Genomic DNA, 27,763 nt, shown 5'->3' with positions numbered 1-27,763 from the left:
GCTATGGACCAGAGTGAGATGTGCGCTCACGAGAAAGATGCTGATGTTTGCGTGGAGGCCAGGAGAAAAAGAAACTGAAGTTAAGCTATGAATGGAAGACTGAGGAGCCAACGCGGCGATCCACAAGCAACGGGGCTCCCGCGGTTAATATCTGCGTTAAGTATTTCAAAAGAGGACTGAATTTAGGGACTTCACAGGGGCCTTGACTTCCCCCTACCGCGGAAGGCCCAGATCGGTAGCTTCAAAGGCGTCAGCCCGGCCAAGCTGCGCATCTAGGGAAAAAGGGTTCAAGGGGCTGAGTTAAGAAAAATGCGCAGTGGGGCCGTCCCCTCGCGTGGAACGTTCTGCGCTCCCGCTGCGCGCTAGCTCTGGGGCCAGGCGCTGGGATGGGAGCCTGAGCGAGACGCCGTCGGGGTAATGGAGTTGTCCTAGCCTCTTCCTGGACTCTGGCAGCATAGCCTGAAGCGGGGACCAAAACACTGACTGAGTTTAGAGCACTCTTTGGGAGGATTCTGGAAACACAGCGGAGGTTTTGATCCCGTCCCAAACGTGGAGGATCCAGCAGTGAGAGAGACCATGTGAGGACATAAGGGACTCCAAGCAGTGCAGGAGAAAGCAGGGGAAAAAACAGCGAAGTCTCACAAGCAGGCAATTAAAAGTACGCTGGCAGTCTGGAGGCTGAAGGGGATGTGATAGAAGTTTATAAAATCACAGAGAGAGTGAATTAAATCACACAGAATGGTTAAAAGCAGATGTTGTGGCGCCCGGTTGTCTGGGTTCAAATGTTGCCTCTGCTGCTTTGTAGCTGTGTGACCTGGGGCAGATTCTTGCCTGGTCTGTATTTCTGTTGCCTCCTCTTCCAATTAAGGCTAATAAAAGCAGTGCTTCCTTATAGCTTCAGGGTGGATGGGAAGGTTTCAACGAGTGGATGCCGTAGATCACCGACAACAGCAGTGGGCCCAGAGCAAAACGCTCCGTGCGTGTTAACCCGTTATGATTATGTTTCCAACTGCCAGATCCTGAAAGTCAGTGCGGTCAATGCTGAATTGTAAAGAAAAGCGAGGCGCATCGTGACACGTTGGGCAAAAGGGAAAGGAGTTTATTCTATCCAGGGGCGGTACTGTCCTCAGCCACCGAGGGTGTTAGATTAACGCCTTCTTCACTCGTTAGACCTGAGGCAAGCCGGGAGGGGCTCTAGGAACGCTGAGCGGGAGTGTTTGCCTTTCGTCTTTGCAGCCGGCACTCACAGCCTCCTGGGCTTGAGCCACTGTGGGTCCAAGAGCATTTTCTAATGAGAGAATGATTGCTCAGCCTGGCAAACGGGAAAACGGGAAGTCTTTGATGTAGCAGCTCATAATAATAATAGGCCATCCACTGCAGAGCAAGGCATTGCTGGAAACCTACCGCCAGTGAGTTTTTTGTTTGGTATTTTCAGAAGGAAAATTGTGTCAGTGATCCACACACTCGGGCCTAGCCAGAATTCTCTTTTGACAAAGAGCAGTAGACATCTCTGAGGTCACAAACAGAGGGACGAGCCGAGGGGGACGAACAGGTAACTGCTCGGGAAGGGGACCGGCTTGCCTCAGTTGACACAGGGAGTTTATTAATTCCCCCAACGGGGCACTCGCTGCCTGCACTGTAGAGACCACGCTGGACCTTCAAGTGAAGTTGAGGTCAAGTCCTGAGGTCAAGCAGGGCTTTGACTCGGTTATTGCCATTCGCCGGACCTCAGATTGCCTTACGGGCAAAGTGATGGGCCCTGAGTCAAACACAACAAAAGAAAACAAAACACCAGCCAGAATCCTTTCTTCAAAAGCAATCTTACTTTGAAGTCTCAGGAATAAAACAATACATCTCCAGTGTGTGAGGAAGGAGGAGTGGTCCCAGATCTCCTTCAGCTCACCCCTCAGGACTTTTTCTTTTCTTTGTTTTTTCTTTTTGATATGTATATATTTTTTAACGTTTATTTATTATTGAGAGACAGAGAGAGATAGAGCATGAGAACGGGAGGGGCAGAGAGAGGTGGGGACACAGAATCCAAAGCAGGCTCCAGGCTCAGAGCTGTCAGCACAGAGCCTGACGTGGGGCTCGAACTCACAAACCACGAGCCGGTGACCTGAGCTGAAGCCGTAGGCTTAACCGACTGAGCACCCCCAGGCGCCCCCCAGGGCTCTTTCTTTAATCTTCCCCTGGCCTGGGCGTCTCTATTCCATGTGGCTCATCCTCACACGGTTTGAAAAACACCAGCCTAGATCTAACACTGTCCAGTTCAGATCTAACACTGAGTGGTTCTGGTCCCTTTGGCCCCAAAGTGACCTCAAATCAAAGGAGAAATTGCAGGTTCTAGAACGGCACTGCCCACAAACCTATGTCAAGTGCATAAGTCTTTTTGAATTTTCTAATAGCTCTATTCGAAGAAGGAAAATAAACAAATACAAAAATAGGGAAAATTAATTTCATCAACATATTTTATTGAACCCAACATATCTGCACAGTTCCACATGTGGTTGATATAAAAATAATTGAGATATTTCACATTTTTACGTGAAATTTTCAAAATCCGGCTTGTATTTTGTTATTTTATTTGTAAAGTTTGTTTGGGAAAGAAGACAGAGAGAGAGAGAGCATGAGAGAGGGACAGGGAAGGGCAGAAAGAGAGGGAGAGAGAGAGAGAGAGAGAGAGAGAGAGAGAATCCCAAGCAGGCTCCATACTCAGCATGGAGCCTGACTTGGGGCTTGATCCCATGAACCATGAGATACTGACCTGAGCCAGAATCAAGAGTTGAAAACTTAGCCAACAGTGTCACCCAGGCACCCTCGGCATTTACTTTAAACGCACAGCACATTTTAATTCCTATTTGCCACGTCGCCAGTGTTCAGTGGTCTCATGTGGCAAATGGTTACCCTACCAGAAAGCACAGAAGCACAGAATCTTAAATGGCTCGGGCATAGGTCCATCCTATCCATGACTTTACCGGGAAACATCTGCGGGCTCCCTGTTTCCAAACTCATGGAGAGAGACAAGCAGATGGTCCCGCTTGTGTTTCCACGGCCACACCAGATGCTGCGGGAGCCACTCTTCTTCTGGGCCTGGAAAGTGCTGCACGACGTTGCATCAGGCTGGCCTCGGTGACCTCAGCTGCTCGACACCTCACCTTTCTGTCACTCAGCTCATGCTCCACCTCTTGTGGATCCGCTGTCACCTTTACCCTGGGATTTATTACTTCTAAGTTTTCCTTAAGCCTTTCTCTACCTTCATTCTAGTACTTCCAGGAATCCACCTTGACCTGGAGGAGTATTTTGAAAACTCGGCTGTCACACCCATCCCTACCTTCTGCCGTCATCATCTCACACTCATCGCCATTTGAGTGCGCATTAAGGAAGTCGTTTAATTAGTACGTGTTTTTTTTTTCCGACGTTATCCATATTATATCTTCTGTGTCAGTCTAAGTCATCTCCATCTTTTGGCTTTAACACATAGTGCTTTGCGCTGAAACAGTATTTTCCTTATGATGTTTGTCGGAACAAAGATATGGCTCAGCATAATCACGTTAGAACACTCAAATACGGCGAAGATGTTTTGCTGTTTCTTTGGGACTAAAACTGAACATTAAGGCTTTGCTGGTTATTTGTGTACGGATCAGGTTCATAGCCACCGACTGGCTGGTATTACAGATAGCGTTCTCACATTTATGACTCAAAACAAAAAATTAAAGGAACACAATCACCTCTGTTTGTACAAAAGAAGCTCAGAAGTGTAACGACTGAAACAACATCCACCTGTAAACTGTTTCCTACCATTCTATAATTTGAACATAAGCTGTACCTTCAGAGATGCTTAGTTAAAAAAAAAATTACATGTTTGTGTGTGAATGATCTGGTAATTCTTCCATGTTTCAAGTTTGATAAATGAGGAGGAATGTTGCCATTTTTCCTAATTTTGCAACTTGGATGGCTTCGATTCTTAGTCAACTAAATTATAATAATCCACTAGTTTGAAACTATAATAAAATAATCATCTCATTAAATGGGTTACATTTGTTTTTGAAGTGACATTCCCCTTCTGGGCCTGTGGGAGAAGCTGTTATAAACTCCTCTGTAATTGTATAAAGCCTACTTTGTTTGGGCTTAGATCGTGAGGCATTAGCAATGAATTCATAATCTAGAGATCACAAGTGCTTTGAAACAGAGGCACCCAGTTATCAGCACAAGTGTTCGGTTCCCCAGCCCCTCCCCACCAGGACTTTTCCTTCTTCCTTCTGGGCTGGGGTATTACCGTTTTACAGATAAACAAATGAACACAGTGACTCTGGATGAACAGACACAACAGATGTGTGTCAGACTTCTATCCAGAACTCTCTGACCCTGAATTAGTGAACGCTTATTCAATAGTCTTCTATGGTTAGGGAAAAGCAAGCTATTAAAGCTCCAAATAGATCCAGGGTAGACCCTCTGGGAACTTCTTCTCTGATGTCTATGGAAATTACCCAAAACCAACTTCCTCAGCCAGGACCTGCTGATCCCCAAGGTGTAAGGACAAACGGGCTTGCCCTAAGTACTCAGTTATCATTAAGGGTGTAGGTGCCTTGGTGTGTGAATGCAGAAGGGTTACACAAAAGATGATCACATGATTTTTTAAGATGATTGTATTCACTTACTGCACGTTGAAACCCTGGAGTGAAAGCTGGACTGTGTATGTGGACGCACCTATGTGAAAAACTATACAGGTAATTTCCCTCCAGAGGAACCCGAAGGGGTTGCTCATAGTAGCTCTTGGAGCACAGCCGGCCATCGTATGGCATCTTCTGATTTCCGATCTGCACTTAAGGCAATTATAAGAATATGTCACCGCCACTTAGCTTACTTAATAGGCCTGGAGCCTGAAGAATGTCTCCAAACACCTTCAAGCTCCTAAGAGAAAAATCATCGCCAAATGTCTGCAGTGCTCCTAATGCAATGTCCTCCACTGTAATTATTTCACTCCTTCGCTCCCGTCTGAGACCAGTGAGGGGAACGGAAAAAGCTCTTTTCTCTTTAGGGCTCTGTGACGCAAGGCTCTCCGCAGTCCATTTCGTCATCTCCACCCCTTTTCGCACCCCAAGAAAACCTTCCCGCAGTGGCCCTGATATTTTCCCGACCAGGCGCGAGCCGGCTTCTCGCCCCCCACTCTTTTTCTCCGGACGCGTGCCTGGGCCCGCGACTTCCGCGGGCGGCAAAAGTCTGGAAAACCCAGAGGGTCGGCGCCGCCTCCTCGACGCTCCGCGAGCTACACGCAATCTGGTTGTTTACTCTCAACTCCAGCTCCTGTCCGCCAGCGGCGGGGTTCTAGCAGCGCCGGGCTGACTGTCCGAGGCTCGCCTGGGGCCTTGCGGGGTGGCGGGGCGGCTGCCCAGGACGCGGGGAGGAGGGCGGCAGGCAAGGCGCGGGGATGCCGCGCGCCGGGCGGCAGACGGGTCCCCGGGGGTGTGGCGAGCGCACTGCGAGCCCGGTCGCGACGCCGGGCCTCGTGGGCGCGCACCCTGTAGCTTCTGGCCTGGACGCAGGCCGCCGCCACCTCTGAGCAGCCCTCCGCAGCGCCGCCTCGGCCGAGCCCCGGGACGCGGGCGGGGGGACGGCGGGGGCGTGACCGGGGCGCAGATGCAGGCGAGCCAGAGGGCGCCGCGCCACCGCCGCGCGGGGTAGCAGCAGGGCAGCCGGAGGGGCAGCGACATCTGCGGGCGGGCGGGCGGCCGGGCGGCCGACGCTTCCCGGAGACGCAGAGCCGAGTCGCGCGGCCCGAAGACGCGGGGCGCAGCTCGGGTGGGTGGGCCTCGCTCCCCGGGGCCGGCCCGCCCGCCCTCTCGCCAGCCGCGCCCGCGCCCCGGCCCCCAGCGCGCGGCGGGTGCTCGCGGGCCGCCGCCGAAGCGACGCCCCTGGCAGCGCGCTCACGTCGGTCCCACGGCTGGCGGCTCGGCGACGTCCGTGGCTCTCGGGTTCGCGTTTGTCAAAGCACCTCGAGCGACTCGGAGAACCCGGTTTGCCCACTGGGGACGGCGATTGTTCTTGTTTCTTGCCTGGAGAAAGTTACTCCGACACTTTTGATCTTCCGTCCCGAGTGAGAAGGAAAAGGAAAGCGTGGTCTGCCCACCGGGAGCGGGGGTGCAGGGGGCGGGGGGGGGATCCTGGCAAACGGACCCAGCCAGTTTTAGCCGGAGCGGCGAGTCCAGCCCACTGACACTTCAGCCCCGGAAAGGGTTAACCGCATCCAGCCGGTTCGGTTTACATGTAAATAGAGAGCAGCTGCTCCGCGCGGGCCCCGGCTGGCCCTTTTAAGTTTTTGATTGGTTGCCAATGACATCACCGCCCGTGTTCTAACTCTGAGGACCCGGAGCGGCGTCGGATAAACCCTCCTTAAAGAGACGAGGCCACGCCCCCGGCTCCTCCCCCCAGGCTGCCCATTGGCCGCGGGCCGCTGTGAGGCCGCGGTCGGCTTTCTCCGGATCCCTATTGGCCCAACGTGCCGTCGGTCGGCAGCCGGCCCGCCCCCCCAGAACCTTACATTTACAGTGTAGCAAAAGAGAAAGTAACTATGTTGCTGCTGGAGATCAATGAAGCCAAGTGAATGGGGGCTGAATGGGCGAATCCCTAGCTGAAGCGGAGCGCCAGATGGTGGAGGGCTACGCTTATTTATGAAGTAAGTGGAAGTCACCGCGGCTGCTCCCGAGAGCCTGGGAGTGTAAGGCGGTGTGAGTGTGAGTGTGAGTGAGTGTGTGCGATGCGATGCTCACGGGGGAGCCACAGCAGGTGAGGTTAGAGGGTTCCGGCTGTTGGCTCACGCTGCCCTGTGCGTTTACTCTGTCTGCAGTCTAGTTGGGTTTGGAAAGAAGAAAAAATGAGGTTTGTTGGGATGCTTTGCGGCAGTTTTAAATGCCAGGGGCTTGTTCGTGCGCTCTGTTGCGAAGGGGGATAAGCGCCCAGGAGTGGGGAAGTAGCATTCTCGAACGACTTAATTTTCTTTCCAGCCCCTGCCTTGAGGTGGAAGGACGACTAGCAAGGGAGAGGGGGTAGCTCCGTGTTTCGCTGGGAGGTTTCCTGGGCCAGTCTGGATGGTTTCACGGGCAATATATACGCCCGACGCTCTGCTGCAGGGATGCAGATCTCTTTATACACTCCGTGCGCGCGCGTGTGTATGTGTGTGTGTGTGTGTGTGTGTGTGTGTGTGTGTGTGCGCGCGCGCGCGTGTGAGCCGCGCACTCCGTGTGGAGGTGGGGTCCCAGCCTGTGTCTCCGTGAAACACGCTTCTGCGTCCCTCGCAAAGAAAACGGGCTGTTGATCCCGGGACGAGCCCTACCTGGTAACACAATAGCAAAGACTTTCCCAGCTTGGTCCAGCTGGGAAACAGTTATAGCTTCTGGAATAGTACTTGCTCTTCAAAAAAAAAAAAAAAAAAAAAAATACTACGCAAGGGAGGGAGGGAGGAAGAAGAGAGGGAGGGGGGAGGGAAGGGGATGGAACCTTCTCTCCCATCCAAAGGTGGGAGAGAGAAACCTGAGTCGGTGGGGATCTGTGGACGTGTTGGGTGGGTGCCTCTGTGTGTATGCGTGTGCGCGCGCGTGTGGATTCTGCCTGTGACACTTTGGCTCTGTGTCAGAGAATGGTGACGGTCGTGTGTAGAGGGATGATAGATGACATTTTTCCACCCATCTCTTAAAGTTCCTTTAGGTGAGCAATTCTTGCATGGGGTTTGGTTTCTTTTCTCTGTGCATGTCTAATAGCAGAGGACCCAGGAGGGTCTGGTCAGAGAGTGCCCCTGTGCCCACGGGAAGGAAGGAACTGTTCCTTTGCAGGCGTCCTCTCATGAAACAGGAGGTGGACCTAGCGGGCAACCCTTCCCTGCGCCCTTTAACAGGGACTGGCTAATTGGGAAGTCCTTTCTACAGAGTTCATCCTCTTCAAGGGGCAAGGGTCTATCTGTGGGGGATTGAAATGTCCTCTATGGTGGCTGCCTGCCATTGAGAGAAGCTCTGGGATGCACAGCGTGTGCCAATAGAGAAATGAAGGAGGGAGGAGAGTCGAAGTGGTCCTTTCCTTAAAGGCAGGAGTGGGGGTGGGGGGGGCGATGAGGTCGGCAGCAGAGGAGCGAAGGGTGATGGGTCCGCCAGAGCTGGGGGGTTACAAGACTTGGCTCCTTGGCCCGAGGCTTTGTTTCAGGACATCTCGTTCGTAACAAAAGGGGAAATGCAGATTAATTTATAGGAGACTGACAGGAAACATGGGGGGGGGGGGGGTTAATGTGACCGTGCTGTGCCTCTCAAAGGAGTGGGAAGCGAGACTAGCTGCTGTTAAAGAGATTCACGAAGGGGGACACTTTCATTCTGATGTGCAGAAAGTTGCCATCCGCCCCCGATGTATATTTAGCTGCTGTATATTTTGGTGAGCCATGCCAGCGCTCTCGCTCTTGGTCATTGCTTTGCCTTTGCAGCGGGTGAGGGGATGAAATGGAAAGTATGTAAGGGTGGACAAGTGGCTCTTTCTCAGATGGCTGCCCGATGCTTCTGCCCAGGAGATGAGGCCCAGAACAGATGCCTCTGAAGAGCCTTCCTTTCTGTCTTCAGCTTGTCTGAGTCTTCGTGCCTTTGCTGTCTCCGAGGCCGACCTTTGCTGTGGGTCCGCGGAAGGTCGTTCGTCAGCGTTGGTGTAGATGGTCCATGCAGCCGTGGACTTGGTGACCACGTAGGCGGGGGCCCTCAGGTTGACATCCTCTTGGCAGCTCTAAGGACGAGCTCCAGGCTTGGAGAGTGGCGTGGTAGAGGGCCCTTGGGACCCCTTCCCTCAGAGGGAAGCGGAGACCTTGCCAGGTTTTGGAGCCGACTGCCTTTTGTGTCACGTGACTTTATTCTCTCTTTCCCCCCTCCCCTTCTTTACAGACTGTCTTGAGTTCTTCTTGAATTGCCAGTTTTCAGCCTCCTCATGCCTCCGTCTCCTTTAGACGACAGGTTAGTGGTGGCATTGTCTAGGCCCGTCCGACCTCAGGACCTCAACCTTTGTTTAGACTCAGGCTACCTTGGCCCTGCCGCCCCCGGCAGTAGCAGCCGCCCTCCGGTCATTGCCACCACCGTCGTGTCCCTCAAGGCTGCGAATCTGACGTATATGCCCTCATCCAGCGGCTCTGCCCGCTCCCTGAATTGTGGATGCAGCAGTGCCAGCTGCTGCACTGTGGCAACCTACGACAAGGACAGTCAGGCCCCGACCCAGGCCGTCGCCGCTGCCATCGGAACCTCTACCGCCTGCCCTGCCAGCCAGATGGTCAACAGCAATGAGAACGCAGGCCCTTTAAGTCCGTCAGGTGGGGTGGGAAGCCCTGTGTCAGGGACCCCCAAGCAGCTAGCCAGCATCAAAATAATCTACCCCAATGACCTGGCGAAGAAGATGGCCAAAGGCAGCAAGAGCCACCTGCCGAGCCAGGGCCCCGTCATCATTGACTGCAGGCCCTTCATGGAGTACAACAAGAGTCACATCCAAGGAGCTGTCCACATTAACTGTGCCGACAAGATCAGCCGGCGGCGACTGCAGCAGGGCAAGATCACTGTCTTAGACTTGATTTCCTGTAGGGAAGGCAAGGACTCTTTCAAGAGGATCTTTTCCAAAGAAATTATAGTTTATGATGAGAATACCAATGAGCCGAGCCGAGTGATGCCCTCCCAGCCTCTTCACATAGTCCTCGAGTCCCTGAAGAGAGAAGGCAAAGAGCCTCTGGTGTTGAAAGGTAATGCCCTCCCTGCCCCCTTCCCCGGCGCAGTCCCGGTCAGCCTGGGTCCAGTGCGGGTTCGGTCTTAGAAGTTCCGGCAGCCTCCTTACCCTGGCGACCCGAGGCCAAGCCAGACTTTCTTCTTCTCGTCTTCCCTTCTTTGCCCTTCGTTGTTCTGGTAAGAGTGAGAAAAGCCCAGTAACACAGAACTGGAAGCCAGAAGCCCTGGGTTCTAGTCTCGATTCAGCCGCTCAGTTGTGTGGTGCAAGCATCTCACCTCTCTGAGACTGTTTTCTCATCTTTCTAAAGAGGGGCTTTGTGCCACCAGATGGTGTCTCAAGTCCTAACTGGGCTGGTAGCACCATTCCAGTCAATAACCAGCTGGAAAGGTATTGTCTCTCAGATTTAACCCAAGTTGATGGAACGGAGGCAGCAGCAACTATGGTGAACTACAAGTAAACCTACAGGTACCGGTTCTTTTGGTGGGGAAGCTTCTTCCTCACCTCTCTGGCCAGCTGGGCTTTTAGGTGGTTTATAAAGTGACCTTCAAGAAGGGCAGAGACCCTTATTATAAGGCCCCACAGAAAGCGTTAAGTGTAGCCAAAACATGCATTCTTCTGCCAAAGCTCCAGGGGGACAGAGACATTTTTATGAAATACCTCCCCAGCCCGTTGTTCTTTCTGGCCTCACCTGGCAACCGTTGGCATCATGGCTTCTTCCAGGATGGAGTGGTGGGTCACTTGCCCACGTACCCTGGATGCGTAATAACTGTGAGGTCAGCGTTGCTGAGCCCTGGCAGGAAGAGTTAGTTACCCACTCTTTCCTGAGCTCCTTTCCACCCAGGGTTGCCGAACCCAGCAGGGGAGCCCTCATCTGGGATCTTTCCCGGTTGCTCCTCCTTGGCGTCCGATATTGTCCTTTGGGGCACTACGCACTGCTGTGCGTCTTCCGTGTCTTCTGTCCTTTGGTGATCGTGAGAGACAGTCATCCTCTCTCTTTTCTTCTCTTGTATTTAGAGCTAAGGTATACGGTTTCTGGGCCACATCACCACCAAGTCTCCTGAAGTGTGTTGACCAAAGGCATTGCTGGGTTCCTTTAAATACCTTCCATATTTCACTTGCAGCAGGCCACTGGGACGAGCAAGTCGGTTGTTCTGTCTTTGTGTGACAGTTCCGCCATTCTCCTTGTCTTCCCAGTGACGCATTCTGCCTTTTCTTAAGTAGTGTTGTTGGAAATACGGTTCTGAATGGCTCTGATATTGTCCCCCGATCCCATCCTCTCCTGAGCTCCTCAAGCTTGCTGTCATTGTGCTCCCACAAAGGCACAACTTTTCTTAGGGTCGGTGGGGTCTGGTGGGAAGGAGAACATAATGGAGGTCACATCCAGAGAGTTTCAGCAGGGCCCAGACTTTTTTGTTGTGGTTGATGGGTTTTCTCAGGGTTACGGATATATTCAGATTTCCTCTGTGGAGGAAAATCTGTGTATTTTATCGTTTCCTATTCTGGTTTGGTTGACTTTGAGTAATTCCCAGTAGGCTTACCCAGCTAGTGTTCTCTCACCACGGTCATGGCTTGTCTTGTCTTTTTTCAGGTGGGAAAAAATACGACCTACAAATTTCCCATTTGTAATAGTGGGGAGCAAAGAGAGGGGCTAGCCGGTGGTCGTGCGGGGCATCTCTTTGCTCGCGTAGAGGAGATGTTGTTAAGAGACAGTAGACCTTTTACGTCTGTATGATCTGAGGGCAGGCATCAAACAATAGAAATGAAGATGACCCTGACCTTGAACACTTGGGTGATTAGGAGGAGTTGTAGATCCTACCCTCTCGTTTGCAGCGGACACTGTTGTGTTTGGGGGTCGCTTGTCGATCGCTGGAAAATGAGTCTCCTGGGTGCTATGATGGAAGTGGGGTTCCTCTCTGGTGGATGCAGCTTGAGAGTCCAAGCAGCCTGGGCTTGTTCCTCGGTGTCACTGAGTAAGACTGCCTCAGTGGGGCGGGGCCGGACATGCTGCTGACCTCACCACTGGGCACCCTGGGCGGCCGCCCCGAGGGCTCGTCATTTTCGGGTTGGTGAGACACAGCGGCGGTCGACCTGGAAGACGCGCTGGTGGTAGAGGTTGGATTATTTGTAGTTTTGGGGGCTTTTTCTTCAAGTATCTGGGAAGTTGGTTGAAAATACATAGTTTAGGAGCAAAAGGGCGTGTAATCTCATTAATTTATTATTGTCGTCATTACCGTTTTGGTCTCTTTTGGGGGAACGGCTTAACATTGGGACCAAGATGGGAAAGAAAGGAAAGCGATCGTGATGAGAACCCCCCCCCCTTTACCTACGCTTTCATCTGGGTAAATAAACCAAAGGTTAATCCCGTAGCACCACTGAGGTGAAGAACGGGGTGGGCCTCTCGCAGAAGCGCATGGCCAGCAACTTCTCCCAAGTTCTCGAGTGGGTCAAGCCGACCACTCTGGTCTGGGTTCTCTGCTGGGGTTCATTCTACTAACCCCTCCCTTGGTGATGTAAGATTTTATTTTAGCGAGGTGGGAGCGGTACCATTTTGGAATGAGCGATTTTTGCAGGGAAGCTATGGGGGTGAAGGTGGTTGGAAGTCTAAGGCGGAAACTTCTGGGGCCTCATTAATTTCTCTTCAGAGATTTCGGTACAATCTTGGGTAATTTATGGCTGGCCCAACTGATTCTCCGGGTTGTGTTTGTAAACACTGGTTGCTACCCTCCCTGTCCAAGTTTTATGTCCCCCTATTTCAATGACATGTTCTCCATTTTTGGTGCTATCAAATAGAGTGGCTGCTCAGTTACCATTTTAGTAATGCTGTGTCAGGTTGGGAAGAAACCGATCAGAGGCACAGAAGCCCCTGGGATTAAGTTACTGTTCTAATTTACAGTCCCCTCCCTGTGGTGACCTATGTCTGAATCTATGTTTTATTCTCAGCTTCCGAAGAATAAATGGCATCAGACCATGAGCTTCTGCTCATCCTGGTGAAAATGATCCAAACGAATAAATATGTAGGGATTTGCAAAGTCTCTGAAAGGGCCACAATCTGTTTCACCCCAAGTTGCTTTTTGGTATAATTTCTAACCAAACGGAGTAAGAAGACTAGACCGTTCCGGTCCCTTCCTTAATGGGAGCTACCGCCTTTGTCATGGTGTTTATAGGGTACCCTTACTTTTCAGGAAAGCTGGATTCAGGGAATATTTTATTACCGATAGGCCTATGTTGGAAAGGATAGTCTATGGCTTTGCTCCTCTCGAAAGACGGTGTGTGCCTTTAAAACTTTAGTAACGATTTTCAAATAGATAGAAAAGTAGTCAAGAGGTTAACGAGCACCCACATGCCTATCACCTAGAGTAAACAGTTGTCACTATTTTCCCAATTGGCTTTCTCTTCCTTTTTCGGTTGCTGAAATATTTCCTAGCATAGACCATAATGTATTCAAATATGTTTCACGTTGGAACTCAGTGTCTTAGCCTTGAGAAGGCTGGGGATATTTTATAGTCTAGCGTGGACAACATTTGCACTCCTAAAACCTTCAGGGTCTTGTGACCATTTTTGAGAGTTTTTCAAACTCAGAATTCCACTCTGGCTAGGTAGCTCTCAGGTCTGTGGAGAAGCGAGTGGGGGAGGGGGCTCTAGGCACTTCCTTGGGGGTCTGTAGGGCCCATGCCCATACTTGCTCTGTGCTGTCAGGATACAAAGACTGACCGACTGCCTCGGTCCCCCACAGGCCTGCTGCCCTGGCTACAGGTGTTGAGTGGGGAGCAGGGGAAGAGAGGAAATCACGTCAGGAAGGCTGATCCATAAGGAAGATTTGATAACATAGAGAGTTAGATTGTTATACCATAAAACCTTCCATCATGATTCCTGAGGAATGAACAACATAGATTGCACATTTTTCCATAATCACAAAGGATTCTGAAGTTAACACTTCTGGGCAATACTGAGTTTGACAACAAAATAAACGCCTGTGCTTGGAAATCAGGGACCCTGTGACAATATTCTATTCCTGCTTTGTTTTGGAGGGGGGAACAAACAGGCTTCCTCTTGTCTCTCAGGGTGTTAGGAGGATTTTTTTTTAAGATATGTGAAATCAAGACATACCTACATGCACGAACTTACCGTTGTTATTCTGAACCTCCGCTCACCATCCAAATGTGCCAAACGTTTGCCTTGTAGCAAATGGTGGAGACATTCAGGCGGGATTTGGGATCCGGTCTGTCTGAAGCTAGTCTTGGTCCCCTCTTACCGGCCATGCGCCCTTGGGCAAATTGCTTAATCCCTTACTTCCTTAGTTTCTGCACTTATAAAAGAGGATATAACAGTAGCTAGCTCATAGTGTTAGATTAGGAATCGAATGAATTCATGTGTGCAAACTGTCTAGACCGGGTTTTCATATGTGGTAAGCATTCAGTAAATGTGGCTTCACATTGTTATTACTATTGGTTGGGGAGAAATGGTGGTGCCAGTAAAAAGGCAGTCTGTGCTCCTTTGGCAAAGGAGTGCAAATAGCAAACTAGATATAACAGAGAGGGAGAGAGAGGGAGAGAGAGGGAGAGAGAGGGAGAGAGAGAGAGAGAGAGAGAGAGAGAGAGAGACTGTGTGTGTGTGTGTGTGTGTGTGTGTGTGTGTGTGTGTGGTGTTATGGCCTAAAAATAACTTGGTGACTGTTACCTAATTTAAGTAGCATACGATTGGAGTGCCAAATAATTATAAAAACATGTTAGGTCAAGAGGCCAGGGTTATTTGGGCATATCCTAGAGTTATTTATTTGTAGGGGAATCTGTAAAAATGTGATGATAAATCTGTCCAACTAGCGTCCCATAACTAAATGATGAAAGTATAAAACCATTAAGCGTCGCTTTTTCTGGCCTCTCGGGCTGATTTATTTTTGGAAGAAGGATTGTAGTCTGACTATAAAAGGGTAGGTGGAAGGAGGGGGGGAATGTGCTTCATTTTCAAAGGTTCTCAAAGCTTTGAGTTGTGAGGAGATGGCATGTGAAGGAAGGGCGGGGAATCGTGGGAAGGCCTGTTCTTGAAGCGAGACCTGGGTCTTTGCTCTCAACGGGTTCACGGTTGCCTGTGTTTTGAGCTCTTGGATATCCTGTCCTTCTTCCTAATTAAGATGTAAGTGAAAGGATGTAAGTGAGCTCCCCGCCCCCATCCCTGTCCTTGCTTTATCTGTTCCCCATTCACTGTGTGCTCAGCAAAGTGTGGTTTAGCCCACTTACACCTGAGCTCAGTTCTAGGCTTTTCTATTGACCAACTGTAGGTGTCCTTAGGGAGCTCAGGTCACCTCCCAGAGCCCCGGTTGTTTCTCTGCTGTGAAACAGGAGTAATTCCAACATCACAGGATGAACTGAGACAGCGGAAATCAAGTGCCTGGTGCATGGCTCTCAATCAAGCAGCCCCTGGGCCCTGTTCCCCTACCCCTGTGCCCTTGCAGATCCTCTGAGGTTAGACACTGGTCACTGGGGAGGATGGCAAGTTGCTCTAAGCACGGTACTATGGGAGCATGTTAAATATCAACCACTTGTCCTTACCAATTCAGATCAGTTAAGTTAACCATCTGGCTTGTCAAGGACAAGTTCAAGAAACTCCTTTCCTGGCAGTAGTAGATCATGATTTTAGATTAGAAAAAGGAGGGTAAGGGGAGGGAGTTTTGACAAAATCACAGGAGCAGAAAAACTCTGCACAGCCTAGGTGTGAGCCTTTGACCAGGAGCAGACCCACTCCTCACTCCTTAGGCTCAGCATTGCCACCAGCCAGGCCCTCCTGCCCCAGCCTGGGGGAGCAGTTTGGGCATAAAAATGTGTCGATTTGCAGTGCTTTGGCGATTTAACTCAAGTAGGTAGGCAAGGATACACTCCACATTAGGGAGAGAAATTCTGAACCCAGGAGAGGTCTTCTCATGTTCTTTGAGCTCAAGATCCCAGTTTTGAGAACAGGAAGGGACTTTAGACGACCCCTAGTCCCACAGTCGTCCCTGCAGGCTGCCCAGTGGAATCCACTGGGGTGATTTAAAACCTGCAATGCTCTGTTCCCACCTCTGGAGATCCTGGTTAAATTGGTCTGGGGTACAGCCTGTGCATAACGCTTCCCTGGTGATTCTGACGTGCAGGAAAGTGTGAGAACCATTGATCTAGTCCAGTCTCATTATGCAGTTACTGAAATGGGGCCTAGAGAGATTTAACTTGCCCAAGGTCACATGCATGATTAATTTTAGAGCCTTGGTCCTCAGTGCTAAAATAGGTCTTGCCAGGTTGGTAGAGTGTGTGTGTGTGTGTGTGTGTGTGGTTACCTAATGATAACAGGATCTACTGTATAGCTTACAAATATGAAGTAACATTTAATCAATCATTTTTCCTATTGATACCATTTTTGTTGAATTTTGAGATTTCAGTCTAGAACTATAGGGACCTAAGTCTAAGCTCTTTTGAAAACCAGCAGCTCATGGGCCCGATATTTGCCTGGGTCCTAGATTAATAGGTCAAATATTGACATTGACTTAAACGCATCTTCTAGGGAACTTAATGGTTTATGAAAGAGCTGGAAAACATGTATCAAAATGCACCCTTGTCCCGAAGTATCTCAGGTTTCTAGGGACTTTTTGATGTGTTGGTCTCCATGGATATACAGCCCGTGGGTAGAGGAGATGCATTCATTTGTTCAACAAATATTACTGAATGCCTTCTATGTGCTGGGTACTAATTTTTGAGCTGGGGAATCTGTAGCTGTAACCCTCAAAATCTAAATGCTAGCATGGGAGCATATACAGACCAGGCCAGTATATTCCAGATCCTTTCTACCTTGAAGATCATGCACCTGTTTGTGTTCTTCATCCTCTCGTGCTACACAATCTTGTTTAGGGAGCAGTTCATCTTTAGAAATGCCATTCTCCTGGGAAGTACATGTTTGTGAAGCATTTGGCATTTTTCTCCTTTATTTCTCCTTTGCAAGATAAAGTCTGGCCTTTTCTAAGCACATCTTCATGGGCCAACAGGATTTCTTTCTAAGACTTGATCCAAAAAGAAATGACTTCTTAAAAAAATGTGTTGGTTTTTAATGGAAAAGGGAATATGCACTCTCTCTCTGCCTTAGGAGCTCAGGGCTGACAGGCCTTCTCCAAGCATTAGAGTGGAACTTTGTAATTTGGACCTAATTTTGGACATGTTGCTGATAGGAATGGACTGGTGTTTATTTTTTCCTGCATGCTCTCGACGAAAAGAGGGCATGCTAAGCAAACAAGCATTGTAAATGATATTTCAAAGACAAGGTTTTAGCCTGCTCAGGGAAAAAAAAAGAAGAAGATGATGAAGAAGGATGAAGAAGAAGAAGAAGAAGAAGGAGGAGGAGGAGGAGGAGGAGGAGGAGGAGGAGGAGGAGAAGGAGAAGAAGAAGTTTGCAAGTACAATTAAAAACCACTCTAAGAGACAGGGCTGGGGTAAAAACACAAGTCTCTGTCATTTCAAAGCCTGCGTTATTTCCCCTAAACCATATGGGTCCCTCTTGGGCAAATGTTCATTGGCTGCGTTTCCATATACTATTTACTCTTCATTCATATTGTATGACCTTACTAATTCAGAAAAATTGGAGGGAAGAGAAAATGACGAGTATGAATCACAGCCTGAATTTTACCGTACATTTTCGAAATGTACATTTTATATTGAAGTTGATGTGTGTTTTCTAATTATGACGTCTTTAACTCTTGAGATGTTTTCATCCATAAGCCAAGAGGAAGATAATAATATCTTTTTTTTCTAGCATGTGCCTCATCTCATCTATTACTTATAAGTGTATACACACACATACACACACACACATATATGTATATATATATTTATACACACACACACATACACACACACACACTTTCCAATCTTTCACCCCAGCAAGACCCCTATTTTATATGTAAATGAAAGGGAAAAAACCTTGAGCCTCTCCTCTTGGAGAAGGAAATGAGCCACACAGCCTGGTACTTACATATAAGATAAAGGCTGTGACCCCAAGCCCTGCCTCTGGCAAAGTGGAACATCACTAACAGGAAGAAAAGAGTTTGTGGATTCATCAAATTATCTGCATTGCCTTTGAGGTTTTGTTTGCAGTGAAGGCCTACTCATATATATATATATATATATTTTTTTTTTTTTTTTTTTTTTAATTCACCTTTTAAGACTCGAATTTCATGGAAAACAAAACAAGGCCGAACATCCTCAGGGCTCCACCAAAGGGTTTCATCTTCTTTGTCTCACCACCCCAACAGGACCCCCGTGGGGCATCTGTTGCCAAATTTCTCCACCAGGTAAATAGATAAAGCTGTCTGGTCCAGGGGTAACGCCCAGCTGGTGTCCCCTTTGAGGCACATCCACTCCTCAGCTCATAATGGGAGCTCAGCTCACCTTCTGTGGTGTCCCCAGGTGATGAGGCAATCACCTCTTTGCGTCAGAACATCAGTAGCTACTTCTTTAATACTTCATATTTATTCTATGGAAGGAATCATCCCACATAGTTTGAATCACGGCCCCAAGGTCCACAACCACTGGGCTAAATATCTGCAGCTGTTGCTACTGGCAGGTGAAAAGAAAACACAGATTGGGAGGTACATAAGGAGAGGCAGTGGAGAAAAGGGGACACGACAGTATGAGGACAGAGGATACCTTCAGGGTTATGGTGACAGGATCATCCAGGACCTGGACTTGAGTCCTGGGTTCTAGTGTTTAAGACAGTGAATTGTTGTCATTAGTTATTAGAGCATCTGCTTCCCTCTTATGAGAGGAAGTCTAGACGCAGACTTCTAAGAGGGGGGCTTCTTTGGAGGGATAGGGGACATTTTCTTGGGACTTGTATTTCTAGTCTTATTAAAATAGCACATTTTTATGATAAGACTTTATAAGGATGGTTTTATGGTTCCCATGAAGTGATATTTTAATCTGACCGCAGAACACCATTTAATCACATATAACTACCCTGGGTCTGGCCAATCTATCATCCCTGAAATTAAAAAAAAAAAAAAAAAAAAAAAAAAAAAGATTTTCCCGATAGTCTGGGACAAAAATTAAGAGCTCTTGAATGCTTTCTGTGTGCTGGGCATCAGGCCGTCCTTTCTGTGTCTTATTTCTTTCTCAGAGCAGCTTCATCAGAGCGGTTTCAGATCCCCAGTTTTACAGATGCAGAATCTGAGGAACAGATTCAATATTTTCTCCCATGTTATTGACCAGTGAGCTGGCGAACAAGAACAGAAACCCAGTTCTTACAATGTTGGGGCCCAAGTTCCTTCCAAGCTGGCCACATGCTTAATTATCAGGGAGCATGTATCTCATTCCCAGTGGTCACCTTAACTGTGTTTTATTCTCTGATGCGCCCTAAGTTATATTTTACCTCCGCATCCCCTCTATTTGCTTGTATATCCTCAATTGAAAATGCTACTGGTGAGAATATTGGCCCCCTCTGTGTCCTCAGAGAAGAGCCGTCTTCTCCGTGACCTCACCCTGGGTTCTATCTCAGCTTTTGGCAACTTCAAACTTTTTAAGCTTGAAGCTTTTTAAGGAGTAACAGATTGATTAAAGAAACTTTGAAAACCGCAACAATTATCTCCAACATTATGCGATGTTTATTGCCTACCAGACTCTGTGCTCGAAGCATTATAGCTCATGATAACACTCCAGTTTCTATACGAGTGCCTGAGACCCAGAGAGGCCCAGGCACCTGTCCGAGGTCATTGGACTGTGAGAGCCTGGGCACAACACTGTTGGGTTTCTGTCAATGGGGAGAACCTCAGGATACCTGTAGATGTGAGGGTGATGTTCTTTCTGCAAGTATTAATCTATTCACTTTCTAGAGTGGAATTAGAGCAGGAAGAAAGACGGGGACAAAGTTAGATCTAGGAAGTAAGAAGGAATAGATGATACACTATCTGATACGAGGTGTGTATAAAATGAGATAATGTGTGATGACAGCCCAAAGACCCTAACGTATCCATTATCCATTCTGTTAGTGTGAATAATAAACATTAACTATAGATTTCCCTCCCCCCCCCACCCCCCGCCCTGAATTGTGTGAAGAAGGAACTTCTAGTAGGTTCTCCTTATCCTTTGGGGAAGCTAATTCTCTGGGATAAGGGAACAGAGTTCTTACCAAACTATTTACTTTTTATTCTTTTTCCCCTCTGCTTTCTTTCTCCTTTCTTATCTTTCTTCTTCCCTTCTACAGCCTAAGTGTACAAACACAGCTCAGATAATCAGGGAGTGTGGCAGGGACGGACCCTGGAAAAAGCATAACTGACACCCTTGAAGGCTAGCAGAATGGCCCCCTGGGAACCTGGGCCGGAAGCATCATTCATTCAGGCGGTACTACTGAGCATTTGTTCCAACTATCCCATTTTACCGATGGGGACGCTGATTATTTACCCAAAAGCATCTAAGTAACTGGTCACAGAACTGGTATAGGATTCGTGTTTCCTAACTCTAGTTCAGTAACAAATTATTTATTATTATTTAAAGTTTATTTATTTATTTTTAGAGAGAGAGGGTAGAGGGGCAGAGAGAGAAGGAGAGACAGAATCCCAAGCAGGCTCTGCACTGTCAGCATGGACCCAACCCAGGGCTCCGTCCCACAAACTGAGAGGCCATGACCTGAGCTGCAATCAACAGTCAGACACTTAACCTACTGAGCCACCCCCCCAGGTGCCCCGTGATTTTTTTTTTTAACCCCAGTGGGAATGTAATCCTTTGGTTTGTATCTGAGTTGTTATTAAATATGAAAATCTCAGGGGTCCAGGTGTTTGGCCAGATCACTCCATGTTTTCGTTCCCTTTCCCTTTGCAGTGACTTGGTAGCTGACTTCTCAATGAGTTGGTCCGCTGATCTGTATTTGTAGGCACTGTTCTTTTTCAGAATTTATATCTCTTCCAGCAGGCAGAGTGTAGAATGGAGGTTAACAGCACAGGTCCCATGGCCAGGCTGGCTGAGTTGGAAATCTGACTTGGCCACCTATTAGAAGCATGCACTCGAGCACATTAAATGCGGTGTGCCTCAGTTTTCTTATCCATGGAATGGGGAGGGCAAGGACACTTTCCTCGTGGAATTAATGAAGGATTAAATTAGATAATACATGTACAGGTGCTTTGAACAGTGCCAGACATATAATGACTAGCATTTATTAAAAAGGTTTCATGATTATAATATCAAATACCCACAAATAATTCATCATTAGCCACTTGTGTCCAGGGGATACAGGAGTGCTATAATTCAGAAAAATGACATTGCCACTGGTACAATATAAATAGAAACGACTCTCCGTTGCTTCGTTTAAAGGTTTGAGACAACCCAGTGTTTCTGGTGGGGTGGATAGATACCTACATCGTATTTTTTTCTGAATCAGTGCCATCCTGGAAAATTATATACTATTTCTATGTAAGGAAATCTTACAAAATTAAGTCTTAGCAGAGACTCAATTTTATACCCATTGTTGGAATATCAAGGACGTTTTAGAAAGGAGAAAACAGATCATCTACTAATCTCCCTGACCGGCCTAGTTTCATTTTTATATCTTCTCTTCATTCTTTACCCATATATGTGCATATTTTGCAACATTTCTCGTATAGAAACTGAAATTCATTTTCCCTTTATATCGTGTGTCCTTTTGATTCCTGTATTGGCCATCAGATTTTCTTTTCATGTTGTAACATGTCTTAAAGATGCCTCACGTTGTACTTAACTAATTTGCCTATTAATGAGGTTAAGGTTATCTCCAAATTTTCGGTATTACAAGAGAAACCTCTTAGGAGACTCCCTTGCCTGGAATCTTCTTCACCCCCGCCTCCACCTTGAGGAATGGTGGCTGGGGCCAGCTACCTTGGCTTTATGGTTCCCCCTCTACCGTGATTCCCTTCCACTTGTCTATTCCTGTTTTTCTCTTGAGGATACAAGAGCCAACTACCTATCAAAGTTACTGATTTTTAGAGAGGTCTTTGTCCTCGATCGTAGGTCTCCCTGCACATTCCAGCTGCCTGTATGGCACCCACACCCTAGAGGGATATGTTGTAAATCTTGGACTTCTGCTTTGGTGGGCAGAGCGAGGAAGTATCGAGGCACCACTCAGCAGTATGAAAATAACAGAAGCGTTTGTGGACGCGAACGGTCCGGCAGGGCCAACCCTATGTTGTGTCATAAATATGAGTCACTCCCAGTTTCATGCTGCTGATAAGACACTTTGGAAGGGACATCATTACAATAACACCACAAAGAGTTAGACTTTGGGAGATGCTGAGTGATACGTGTTTCTGTGTTCCTCCCTCCCCCTTTCTTTTTTTTTTTTTTTTTTTAATTTTTTTAACGTTTATTTATTTTTGAGAAAGAGAGAGAGCATGAACAGGGGAGGGGCAGAGAGAGAGGGAGACACAGAATCTGAAACGGGCTCCAGGCTCTGAGCTGTCAGCACAGAGCCCGATGCGGGGCTCGAACTCACGGACCGTGAGATCATGACCTGAGCTGAAGTGGGCCGCTTAACCGACTGAGCCACCCAGGCGCCCCCCTCCCTCCCCCTTTCTTAAGCCCTGGGGTTTCAGGGCAGTGTTCAAGTCTTCTGAGCCCTGAAGCTGGTGCAGCCAAAAGAATGCATCAGAATGGAAAGACTATTCCCATTAGTTCTTTTTGCCAAATTGAGGTAAAATGCCCTTTAAATAGGAGCTAATTCTCCAACAGATAATTAGTTTGTCTTCCTTGATAAGGTATGTGAATTGGATTGCATTTATTATAATTAATCTTGCATATTATGTAAAAAGTGCATCCGCCTGCCCTTCTTAGGGGCCCTTTATTCCTACCTTGAGGGTGGCTGGCACCCCCCACCGCAACTCCAGTGAGAACTGAATGAATTGGAGGAACGCCAAAGTGACGGCCGCTCTCCCTTATAAAAGCTGGGAGACGCTGAATGTGGGGCACCACGATTAAGACACAGAGCTTTCATATTAATATCGGCATCGTTTCCACCCACCCCCCAAAAAAACCCAAAACCAAAAAACAAACCGTGGAGAATGTTTTGGGGCCTGAGAATCTCCTGCTACAAAGCTGCCTGAATAATTGCTTGAAATCGGTCTCCTGCTAAGTGATATTCTTCTGGATTTACAGGACACAGCTTTTTCTAGGAAGTGAAGGGGGTGGGGGGGGGGTAACCGGTTTGGTAGACTTAGCTGGTGGCTGGGCAGTGACTCTGGGAGGTGGCCTGGGGTGAGGAGGGGCTGCTCAGTGACTCAAGAAGCCAAAACTCCTCCCTATGGTTTTTCTCCCCCTGCCCCCCTTTAGTCCCCAGCCATTCATACTTGCCCCTTGCAAGTGGCCCTTCTTCATCTGGCCGCGCCGTGATTTGGGGCATCTTTCCCCATTGAAAGCTGTTGCCCACAGTCCCTTGATTTTGCCGTCTGAAACGTACGTTGGGGGAACGCCTGGGTGGCTTGGTCAATTGAGCGTCCGGCTCTTGATTTCGGCTAGGTCATGATCTCACAGTCGTGGGATTGAGTCCCGCGTCACGCTTCTGGCAGAGTGTGGAGCCTGCTTGGGATTCTCTCTCTCCCTCTCTCTCTGTCCCTCCCCTGCTCTCTCTCTCTCTCTCTCTCTCTCTCTCTCTCTCTCTCTCAAAATGAATAAACATTTAAAAAACAATGAACACGTGTTGGGGAGACACGGGAGCATGGGAGTAGAAGAGCCCACTAGGGATGATCTATCCGAAAACCTCTCTATTCCAAGTTACAGTGGTTCTTTTCTGAGAAAAGAGGGGCTCTTTCCTGTTCTGTGAAGCTGACTGACAGTGTGGCTTTTAGCATTTCAGATTTTAGTCATTTGCCACTGCCTCTACCTACGTGTGACATGTGCACATACATATTTGAGTTAACGTTTATAAAAGGGGATGGGATGGCACCAAGCACTAACTCATTTAATGGAAATAACAACGGCTGTTATCTCTGTCTGTGCTATCCACTACGGGAGCCATGAGTCCCATGTGGCTACTGAGCCTTTGAAATGGGGCTAGCCCAAACTGAGATGTGCTGCACGTGTAAAATAACACCGGGTTTCAAAGACGTCGTGTTAAGAAAAAAAGTAAAATATTTCACGAACTGTTTTAACATTGATTGCATGTTGAAATGATACGATTTGAGGCATGTTGAAGTAAGCAAAATGTATTGTTACGGTTAATTTCATCAGTTCCTCTTTACTTTTTTACATGCAGCTACTAGAAAAGAATCTTGTTACATAGTAGCCAGCATTACATTTCTTTCGAGTGGTGTTGATCACTGTATAACAGTAACAGTATTATCTGGATCTACTTCTTAGATGAGGAAACCGAGAGCCAGGTTAGGTCGATAGCCCAAAGTCGCATAGCAGGAAGTCAAACTCAAGAGCCGTCTGACTCCAGGGCCCATGCTCTTCCCCACTAGTGAACTATACTATAGAGAACTTGTCTGGCTTTTGTCCTTGGTTCCTGGGTCATAACCTCTAATGGCAACCAAGCTTATGCTAATGAGATGACTTATGCTAATGAGACAGCTTATGCTAATGGGATAGTTTTTGCTAGTGAGATGATTCACAATAGGGGTAGGCCATTGGAAAGACAAAGAATGCCATTAGAGGATGGGGGCTTTGTATTAGTTAGACCTCCTCCTGGTAAGAAAGGGGAGCTGGCAATTGAGTTCAGTCATGTGACCAAATGGTTGAATCAGTCAGGCCTATGTGATGAAACCCCAGCAAAAACTCTGAACACAAGAGCTCAGTTCAGCTTCCCTATTAATGAATGCGCTGATGTGTTTGGAGGGTGATGGGGTCCTCAGGGCATAGAAACTCCCGTGTTTAGGACCCTCCCAGACCTTGCTCTCTGTGTCTCTTCATTTGGCTGGTTCTTATTTGCATCCTTAGAATAAAACTGTAAGAGTAAGTATGGCATTTTTCCTGAGTCCTATGAGTCATTCTAGTGAATTATCCAACCTGTGGGGTTTGAGTGTGGGAATCCCACAACTTTTGCCTATCGGTCAGAAGTGTAAGTGGCCTGGGACTCCCAAAATTATGGCTGGCATCTGAAGTGAGGGCAGTTTTGGGGGGACTATGCCCTTAACTTGTGGAATCTGTGCTGATTCTGTTGCTAGTGTCAGAGTTGTGCTGTAGCCTTACAAGAATAGACACCTTTCATCTGGATATATATTTTCGGGGCACAGTGACTGGGAAAGCAAGGTTCCGTACCTTCACTCGCTGATCTCCCTAACCCCATTTCATGGGTGATGGTGGCTAGTTCCATTCTAGACACACAGAATGACTCAGCCTTTGAGTCATTAACCACTAGCCAATGCTTTTGACCACTAGGTTCAGCCCAGAGATGGGAGACGGGGAAGTCTCTGAGACCAGCACAACCAGTCCCCTCCAGCCTGCAACTCGTAGGGTCCCCTCTGTGTCTTCATTTCCCAGACAGCACCACTCGAGTGCTGGGGACATACGTACTGGCATCTCCTTGATGCTGGAGACTTTTAAATATTGATGTTGGGATGGAGATCCTTTTGGAAACTGATGTAGGTTGATGCTGTGAGTAAGGAGTGTTTTCCATGGCATGTTTTTTTTAACAGTTTGCATCGTCTAGAACCATACTTTTGTAGTCTGTGTTCTGCTACATCTCATAAATGCTGTGCTCAAATCAGCTGTTGTCTTTTCTTTGGAAACTTTTGTTTGGATTTTTAAGCCACGATCCTGTGTGTCTTATCTACTGATTTTTGTTTGGTTTCTCCTCCCCTGCCTAAAATAGACCCTGTCTCTTGCCTGCGGTCCTACTAACCATTACCCTTCTGTTCATACTCAGGCCTGGCCCCAGTCCTGCAAGGCCCTCTGAGGTCACCAGCTCCTGGAAAGTGGAATCCTGCAAGGGCATCTTGGGGCTGCCCTCAAAGGCACATTTCTAAGAAGAGACAAACTTAAACTCTGTATTGTTATATTGCAATGTATATGTATATATATATTGCCTATATATATTGCCTGTATATACATTCAGGTTTGTGGTTCCGGGAACAGGTTACTCTCAGGCACCTCTCCCTGCCACTCTCAGCGACTGTGGGGGTGTCAGCCAGTCCTGGTTTCTAAAAGGGAAGTGGGTTCATCAGAAACAAGTAAAGAGGTACAGAAAGTTAGGCGTTCCATTCTCACTCCCTGCCCCTGAGCCTCTCACCTTCCAGAAAACCAGAGGCCCCTTGTCTGCCTTTCTAGAGCACCCACAATGTTATTCCTGGGAGAGATCCCCCTCCTTTTTTTAGGGAAGAGGAAGCTCCTATGTTTGAAGAAAAAGCTCTTGTGATGTAATCATGCTTTACAATGGCCTTAAGATTAAGTAACTTACCCAAAAGTGCATGGTTAATGAGAGGGGTAAGAGGAACCCAGAATTCCTGATTTTAGATCCAGCGTTGTCTCCCTTCAACAGGAAGCAGAAGAAATAGCCCCCAGGGGTGGTGAGAACTCTCTGTCTGCACCATCTATCTGTTCCTGCTCACTGTGCCCCAGTGGGAGGGCCAGTCTGTTTGCTCAGTACCAGCCTCCAGCTCATATTCAGTGCTTAGTGAACGTGTGTAGAACTGAACTGGGGACCCCTTCCACTGTCCCACGATGTCCGACAGGCTGCTGTGCCCTCCTGAGCCTTTTTTCCTCCTTTCCATCAATCTCCACTTCGTCTTTCTTTTTTTTCTTTTTTCTTTTTTTTAATGTTTGTTTCTTTTTGAGAGAGAGACAGAGTGAGAGCGGGGGTGGGGGGGTGCAGAGAGTGAGGCAGACACAGAATCGGAAGCAGGCTCCAGGCTCTGAGCTGTCAGCACAGAGCCCGATGCGGGGCTCAAACTCACGGACCGTGAGATCATGACTGATCATGACTGACTGAGCCACCCAGGTGCCCCCATCCTCTCTACTTCTCACCACTCAGATAGAGTGTCCAAGGGAGAGGCATGGAGAGAGGAGAAAGCATTAGAAGCCACCAGAAATAAACTGTCTTGGGTCCCAGCCCTCCCACGTCATAGCCGGTCCCCCGTAGGCTGTTCATCTCCAGGAGACTTGTTGGCCCTCCTTCCTAGCCAGAGAGTGACAAGATTTCTGTGTCCTCATGCTGAATTCACCTGTTTGGTCCTACACTGCCTCCCATGAGTCACAGCTTGATGGTGTCATTTCAGGTTACTCTTTAGTAGGTTCTTCAGATTTCTGCCCGTCCCTTTGTTTTCTCTACTGTTCCTTTATCCTTCCTTCTTTGTCTCATTAGATTTATCTTCAGAGACATATGTCTGTTTTTTAATCCCTCGAATCCCTAACATTATGCTGAACCACCCATAATAGGTGCTTGCCAACTAAACGGCCTTTTCTCATCTCAAGCCAAAGGTCATGTAATCTAGAAACATTTAATGAGCGTCTATACAAATCAGGTATTGCTCCAGGTGCTAAACAGTCAACCCCTTTATAATTTCTTTTCATAACTCCCAGTATTAACTCATTAAGAGTCGCAGTAACTCCCTTGTTCCCCGTTGGCACTATTATTAGCCCCATTTGACAAATGAGGGAACTAGGGTACAAAAAGGGTAAGGCAGCTTTGCTAAGATCATACTAGAAAGTGGTGGAGGCAGCCTGAGCCCCGGCACAGTGAACTGTTAGGCTCTGTTTCCTCAAAAACAAACAGCATATGGACATTCTCGGGTGGGGGTGAGGGTGGGAGAAACTACATTTTACCAACAACAACCCACCGGCAAAGAAATAAGAAGCAACTTCAGATTGTGATAAGTGTTTTGAAGACAACAAAACTTTGAAATTGGATGATGTCACGAAAGAGTGCCATCAGAGGTCGGCGGTAAATTGGAGGCCGGGACGACCCCCGTGAGGAGATCACATCCGACCTGCGTTCTGAGCCACCTACGTGAGAAACGAGGGGAAGAGGGTTCCGGGAGGAGGGAACAGCGTGTGCTAAGGGAGGCAGACCCCCCAGGCCTGGCACACTCCGAGACCGCTGCCCTCGTCCTTGCCATCGTCCATCCATA

At 48.1% G+C, this 27,763-nt stretch overlaps 1 protein-coding gene across 1 annotated transcript in view; it reads left to right on the top strand.

The window, feature by feature from the left end:
- The first annotated feature begins 5,921 nt into the window (after positions 1 to 5,921).
- Positions 5,922 to 27,763, top strand: part of DUSP10 (dual specificity phosphatase 10) — a 39,383-nt gene continuing 17,541 nt past the window's right edge. The window contains exons 1-2 of the mRNA XM_042925297.1: positions 5,922 to 6,673; positions 8,907 to 9,745. Coding sequence (XP_042781231.1) covers positions 8,950 to 9,745 — 796 coding nt within the window. The 5' untranslated portion in view covers positions 5,922 to 6,673; positions 8,907 to 8,949. The remainder of the gene's footprint in view (positions 6,674 to 8,906; positions 9,746 to 27,763) is intronic.

Source organism: Panthera leo, chromosome F3 (assembly GCF_018350215.1).
Source record: "Panthera leo isolate Ple1 chromosome F3, P.leo_Ple1_pat1.1, whole genome shotgun sequence".
NCBI classification, from domain to species: Eukaryota; Metazoa; Chordata; class Mammalia; order Carnivora; family Felidae; genus Panthera; species Panthera leo.
This window is presented reverse-complemented; position numbering and strand designations above follow the sequence as displayed.